Raw genomic sequence first — 7,500 nt, 5'->3', positions numbered from 1 at the left:
GGGCTGAGCATGCTTACTTGAACCTATAATGTTGCTAGTTGTCTCTCTCTAGGGAAGACGAGGACTAGGGGAGAGGATTCAACCTTCTTAATTGTGAACCTCATTAGTGACGGTTGCTAGGCAAAACACACACCTACTTTCAGTGCATATGAAAGAGATAAACAATACGTCATAGACCATAATGACTCTTGTGCTCAGGGCGACCTTTAATTATTATATTTTTGTTCTCGTATACCTTAGTTATTAATGCAGAAAAACAAATTAGTTTTTTGTGTGTGGACCGCAGTAGATTCATAAACTGTTTTCCATTTTTTGATATCTAGATCATATTTCCTTCTGATAATTATTGCTTGCCTCATTCATTTCTCTGTGTGTGCACTGGAAAGTATTATTTGAAACATAAAATGACAATGATTATATTAGCAGCTTAGTATTCAGTTATTACTTTAATTGTTTAATTTTATTAGTGCAAAAAGGCATGATCCTGTCAACACTTATATGTTAGTAGCAACTCACAAGAGTAGTCCCACTGAAATGCATGCGCTTGGACTGACCAGCTAGATAGTCAGCCTCAGACACTGCACTTCTAATTACAGCGTTCGTGAAAATTCTGACTCGTTAAGAATTCAAAATGTGTTTGACCTATATGCATTTAATTTTATTAAAAGYGCACTACTTGAGGGTCATCATGTATCTTTAGGTTACTGCATATTACAGTGTGAACAAAATAATATTTAAATCTAAATAATTATTTAGAACTTTGTGGGAGAATAAATATATGTGTGCACATGTATGAGCACAGCTGCAACTGTGTGAGAATGATTCGGAGGCTGACGGACTCCACAAAGATAGCATTTCAGAACTCTGGATTTTCAGACACTTTCCATTCTCTTCTTCATCTCAGACTATCTTCTTTTAGCAGCTCAGGCAAGAAGTCAATCACATTGAGTCAGTCTGAAGAAAAACATTTGATGCTGTTTTTCTCATACAACAACCCGACTGCAGCAATCTGCAGCAGTAAGGCCCAGCAACAGGAAATTGACCTCACAGTAAATTCTTTACAGATTTGGTCATGTTTTTACCATCCACTTAAACTTGCATACATAACCTGAGACTGTACCTCTGGATCAAGGAATATGACAAGCCAAAATAAAATCAAGTCAAATTAAATAGCAAGAAAAAGCTGCAAGCAAAACAAGGCTAAAAAAATAGAAAAAGATGAAAAATTGGTTGTGACTGCAAAACTTTAAGTATTAAATAAAGAAAGAAGTCAAAAGCAAATTCAAAAGAGACCATATTCTGGTTGACGAGGGCTGAGAAATACTAATGGACTTTTTTAATGGGTGGTTTGATCGATGAAGAATGAAATCATGTAAAAGTAAATGTAGTAGTGTATCAACATAAAGTATGGTGCAAAAAAAGCATTGCAAATAAAAAAAGACATGTAAATGTGTGCCTACCATTTTCCAGATAAGAAGGGGCCGTACCTTCTGAGGGGTCAAGGCGGCGAGCCCGCCTTCCATGTTTGGAATTGTTGTGTACAAACATGTTGTCTGAGACAGCCAGAACGTGGCCATCCACATTGACTGTTGTTGATACAACAACCTAAAAAAGAAAAAAAAAATTTAAAAAACCCTGCATATTTTCAGAAATGTAGATATAAAAATAGATCTTCTTTCAAGACAAACAAGTTCACAGTCTGTTACTTTTCACTTTAAATAAAGTGAATGACAACTACGAATACATCTTTGTTTATGTGGCTAACACTGGTGATTTTTAACTCACAATTGTTTCTCTTCAGAACCTGCTACACTAATTAGACTTTAATCTCCTATTATGCTAACAAATGAATTCAATTCAGGGAAATATTCTTCTAGCCATTAGTTTCAGAAACACCCCTCTAGCCACTCATTTTAAAAGCTGCTGTTTTGATTGATCTGTTGATATATTGATTAGATAGTTTATCTAATTAAAATTTGTCCACTTGAGACTGTCTTCAAATGAAGGGTTGTGAGGATTCCAAATAAAAAAAAGCTTAATAAATCAGGAACCATCGTAACTCCCCATTTTTTTCTTCAGTAAATGATCTCCAGGTCAGTTTTACAATTACATTTAATGTCTGATAATGAACTTTTTTGCATCTGAAAAGACTGAGTTGAATATGAATAGTGAAAGTGTTTTCAATCCATGAAAAGTATCCCTTCTCAAGTTCATTTGGATGGTGATTGACCCTGGTATGTCAATGGAATTTCCTCCTTTATTTTTGAGTGAAAGGCTCCTATTCTTGTGTCCAGGTTCAGAGTCCGGCCATAGGAGAGATGATGGATAGGGCCTTCTTTGGCTTCCAGCTGCTTCTTAGTAGAAAATGGAAAAGGAACATATGCAAAATGCACAACCTTCCTGATAAAAACACCTACACAATGGATTTGTGAAACTCACTCCGGAAATGATAGTCCATGAACACAAGCCAAAGAGGAAATTATAAGATGTGCGTGTGTTTGTGCGTAACATAGCTTCATAGGTTGATTGTTACTATCCCAGACAGACATTTACATCTTATTTAAATACTCCAGCATGGCCCCTGTGGTGTGGGTTCCAGATTTTCTAAATGAAGAATCACTGTAGCATTTTCTTTGTGGTTTAACATTAGTAGAGTTCTTACAGTCAAAGGCTAAGTTAGACTATCAGGCCTTATCRAGCACACTAGCGATGGGAGCAAAAGCTAGCACAAATTTTAGTTTTCATCTTCTGTTTAATTTACTTTCAGATATAACAAAAATGACTTTCAGAGTTCTCACACCAGTTCCTATACCAAATATGTATGGAAAAAAAAACGAAGGGGAAAACTATTCTCCTTCCGCACAGAGCTAGTCCAAGGCATCAGAAGGAAATTCTCGTCTGTTTCTATGTTTTGGGTCACCTCTGATCCTGTTTCTTATTCACAACCCATAATTAGCTTTCAGCTATCACAGCACCTTTTCTGTGTATTCTGCCTCCTTGGAGACAGCCATCTGCGGTACCCTTTAGAACAGCCTCAGGGCAGTTCTCTAGAAGTCTGCTCTGCTTCCGTATCTTTCTCCTCCCAGAAGCGGACACTTTCACTCTTGTCAACATCCACTTTGGAGAGTGCTGAGGTTGCAAACTCACCCAAGCTACAGAGCTATCGCCATGCCACTGGGTTATCTGCTTTCGCTCTTAATGAGATGTGCAGACTTCAAAAATATTGTGAAACATACAAGTGTGATTTTCAGCAAAGATTTCTGGTTTGGGTTCCTAGAACATGCTATATTGAAAAGACAGAGAAAGGCGAATATAAAAATGACAACTATTTTTGTTCTGTCATGTATATATAGGTCAGTCACCAAGGGAAAATACTGTAGTTCAGCAAAAGAAAGTAGACATGCTATGTTTTGTTATATTGGCTTATTCCTGCAGTGCACCTAAAGAAAGGTGCTGAGATAGTGAAACCAGTTAAAAATATTGTTCAAGATCTGACATACTGTTAAGTCCAGTTAAACCTTCTGAGAGGCAGGGAGATTAGCTAAAGAGACCCAGGAAAGTCTTTCTAGTGTCTACTGGCTCCATTGTCGACCACAAGATCACTCATGACTGATGCTTCATTTAGTCATCGGTGAGACAAAGAGGACATTTCCACTCATTCCAGGTTTGACCTTCTGTTCTGTTCAGATGGATCAATATCACCAATGCCACGTGAAGCTGAGATGCATGAAAAATGGAAGCTTGGCTCAATTGTTTTGAAGAAATATTTTTTCCAGCTACAGATCTTTTCTGTTGGCTGGCTCAAGTGTTCTGGCTTCACCGGTTGGTTGGCTGTGCATGAAAACAGATGTCACATGTTTTGCTATCAAGTTTAACCACAAGTTATTCTTCTCAAAAATAAGAAAGTTTTGAACATCTCAATACTAGTTTATTATTAGTCTCAAATATGAATCATTTTGAAATAATTTGAAATAAAAAGCATATATTTCTTAATAAGCATTTCAAATGACCCCATCATTTGTCCATCACGTCAGATGTCTTTCTGTAGTGTTATGATTCACCACAGGGTATTTCAAAAGCTGCAAGGAGAAAGTGAAGTATTAAACATTTTCTAAAACAACTGGAATAAAAATATGTGGGTTGTAGCACCACTGTTGGATTTACAAGTTGTAAGTGTGATTATGAAAACTACAGTGTAAGATCCAAACTTCACTGAATTCCATGGCTGTATTTCTCATGTCTAATAGTAATTTTATGACACTCAGACTACATGTGTAAAAACTTCTCTACAGGTCTCAGCATATTCAGCACTACAATGAAAGTAGTATGAAGGAGAACTATGATTATCTGTGGAGTCGCCCACTTACTTCAAAATAGCCCATTACAGTCTACTRTTGAACTTGTTAAGTCCTAAGAACATGCATTTAAGTTACTGGGGAAAATGTAAAATACTGATATCACTTTTTTACAAGATATACAGAATTGAAACTATACTAAGTAGAAGCACTGACATTAGTTTTTCATGAAGAAAAGTTCACAGTTAAGCAATCTGAAATTTTGAATAAGTCTTTTATATATCATTTATCTTTTAAGAACTATCTGTACCTGGAATCTTCGCATATCTCGTGGGTTGCCTGCATTCTTCAAACAGTTCTGATTGCACTTGAGGAAAAACTTTAGAAAGAATCTATAAAAATACAAAATTGAAATCTATTAGATTCATCAAAATGTAAATCCAATTAAAAGAAGTTTAATAAAATTTAATCATAAATAGTTATACCCAAAAGAATACTGGTTGTGAAATATTACTTTCCTGTTAGTTAATGAACTTGTTTGAAAGCATAAGATCTCTGTCATAAACAGAACACTACTGCCAGGGAAAGGCAAATTTATATTTTTAATTTTTCAACAACTGTAAATGTATTGACTCCAGGCCATATCCTTAGCTGYTGTAAATCGGTGTGGGAAAGTTGATTTCAATGACTCATTGACTTCAAAGGCAATGACTTACACCAGATGAGAATTTGTTTCTATTTACTTACTAAGTTTTATTTTTCACAACTTGTATTAGCAGTAATGACCTCTCTGTCGAGAAATTCCAAGGTAATGAATGATCAGTCTTAAAAACTCTTGGCTTTGCCTCTGGTTTGGAAATTCTAGCTATTCAAAGGGACTAGATCCAACTCCTTCCATCTTCAGTGAGAATCAAATGGGGATCTGCCCAGGAAAGCCCCCTTTTATTCAGTTTTTAAAAGGAAAGGAACATGGAGAATTATATCCTCTTTTCTGACCACTTGAACTTTTACTAGCCTTTAACTGCAAGGAGTCACTCTACCTAGGGACAGAAATTCAGCTTATTTTTGCTGAGTGGCAAATGGTAATTATTTAGGACTAAGTCATCTCATCTAGGCACTTTCCTACAATACGGCATTTTTCTAGGAGTGCTGCCTCAAAGGAACAGAGCAAGCACTTCGAGGAAGGTGGAAAACTTCAGAGGATGCAATCTCCCTTATGCCTCCCTCCTGTACTTGCTGGTGAATGAGCAGATATGGGATGGTTCCGCTTTCTTTCCTCCACTCCTCGTTTTCAAGAATTGCTCTGAGAAGAAAGGAACAGTTTTGTAACTGCACTGACTTGCAAACAGCCTGTGTGAGAGCAGGGGGAAGCCGCACATTCCTTCCCCAGTACAGGAGGCTGTTCACATCCTAACACCTCCTCTTTTCTTTAGGTAGGTATGTTTTCACATTCTATAATAACAAAAATGTTCTGTGGGTCTGATTTCTGGCTAACGATCAGCAGCTGATGACAAGCCAGGCTCTGGGCTTTCTCCTCACTCCCAGTTGCTCAGATGCGCCAGCCCATCAGCTTATTGCCCAGCGTTACACACTCTAAATAACAAGGTTAGGCAGAGCTTTAGGCTTTTGTATTTACAATATGAACAATTATTATTTATTAATGTTAATCTTTATAAGTGACTATGACCATTCTGGCTGGATACGCTTTACAGAAGTTTTCACGTGCAAATAATATTCCGGGTAGGAGGTAAGCTAAGGAATTCATTCCTTCTCCAGAACCCAGTATGGTCAGACTACAGCCGATAAAACGTATGACTGCAGCCGCATCGCGTTGCGCTCTCTTAGTGAAACCGAGGACTGTGGAAGGGTGCGGACAGGAGCACGCCATAGGAATATTCACACATTACAAACCGGCACTTCTAATGACAACTGTTCCTTTTCAGTTAAACCTTGAACAAAGCCCTAACATGGGATAAGGCTTGCGGTACTGCGGAAGGAGCCATCTCTCATATAAGACACGTAAGCAGGAAAATGACTAGGTTTATTTAAATTGCGCATGAATAAATCAATGCTGTCAGTTCAGCTGAATGCACATTTTTTTTTAAACTTCCTATCCTGAGATGCTGTAAAAGGGTTTTAGCCTTTTAGCTATAAGAGGTTTGGATTTCGCTGGTGGTTGATGCGATCTAGCTCAGATGCTCAACCGAACTCAGGTTTTCCAGACACAGTGTTGCAGGAATGCTATCAAGAGCATCTGCAATTCCATGACATTGAACCTGCATCTTTGTTAGCCACATTCCCACCCTCATTTCATCAGCCTTGGGATTTTTTTAAGATATACACTTATGATCTCCAGAGACTAATTCATCAACTGAGTATAATCTAAATGTAATGGCACTTCTGTCACATCTGTTCTTTCTTCCACGTTTCCTACCCCACGGACGGCACTGGAGCGCCACAGGATCTAGGCAAGTTGACCCCCCAGCGGTAAGGGACCCTCGTACCCCAGACGAACCACGAGCTGGGGAGACCCTGCAGCTTCACAGCTCCTCAGGGCCGCGGAGCAGTCACTGAAGAGGAGTATCATGCCTTTTCTCAGAGCTCAGATGGGTGTTGGGAGGCTTATTGAGTTAATGTTTGTAAATTGCTCGGAAAGTCTCACATGAATTGTGCACTAGGAATGCTAAGTATTATTCCTTGTGGATTTTTTAACGTGAAGCATTCACGATGAATTGTTTCTATACAGAAACATCCTGTCGAAAAATGGCCATTAGCACTCTTTTACTACAGATCGACTGGAATCTGGTGGTTACTCAATTATTTGGTGGAAAAACCCAACTTGGCGGAATTAGACATGTTCAAGTTTACCAGAATAAACCTGAACACTGAGCCAAATATAGAAGATACAATAGTGGGGTTCAACACAAGCAACACTGATATTCCAAATTTTGAGTGTTCCTTGATGCTAATAGTTTTTTTTAATCTGTGTTTTCAGACAGTTCATGGAGCAAGGGCGGCACGAAGACAAGGTTTTCAGAGGAAAATGGCAGACGTCAAAAATCCATGTTCCTGGGCAGAGCATTTCTCAAAGTTCACTAGCAGAAGGGGGCTCGTTTGGCTTTTCCTCTCAGCTGATGAACAAGAATTTTGTCTACTAAGAACTGCTCCCTACAGCAAAGAGAACGGGACCAGCCGCTGTCCTGCA

General features: G+C 38.3%; 1 protein-coding gene across 3 annotated transcripts in view; it reads right to left on the bottom strand.

The window, feature by feature from the left end:
* The window catches only part of EBF3 (early B cell factor 3), a 120,076-nt gene that overhangs the window by 39,446 nt on the left and 73,130 nt on the right, over positions 1-7,500 (bottom strand). For 2 of the 3 annotated variants that reach the window (XM_026065652.1, XM_026065653.1), the window contains exons 6-7: positions 4,606-4,687; positions 1,461-1,605 (exon numbers count right to left, since the gene is read on the bottom strand). In XM_026065652.1, the coding sequence (XP_025921437.1) occupies positions 1,461-1,605; positions 4,606-4,687 (227 nt within the window). The remainder of the gene's footprint in view (positions 1-1,460; positions 1,606-4,605; positions 4,688-7,500) is intronic. The other variant, XM_026065654.1, reaches the window with a different exon arrangement.

This window comes from Apteryx rowi, unplaced genomic scaffold (assembly GCF_003343035.1).
Source record: "Apteryx rowi isolate R43461 unplaced genomic scaffold, aptRow1 scaffold_23, whole genome shotgun sequence".
NCBI lineage: Eukaryota > Metazoa > Chordata > Aves > Apterygiformes > Apterygidae > Apteryx > Apteryx rowi.
This window is presented reverse-complemented; position numbering and strand designations above follow the sequence as displayed.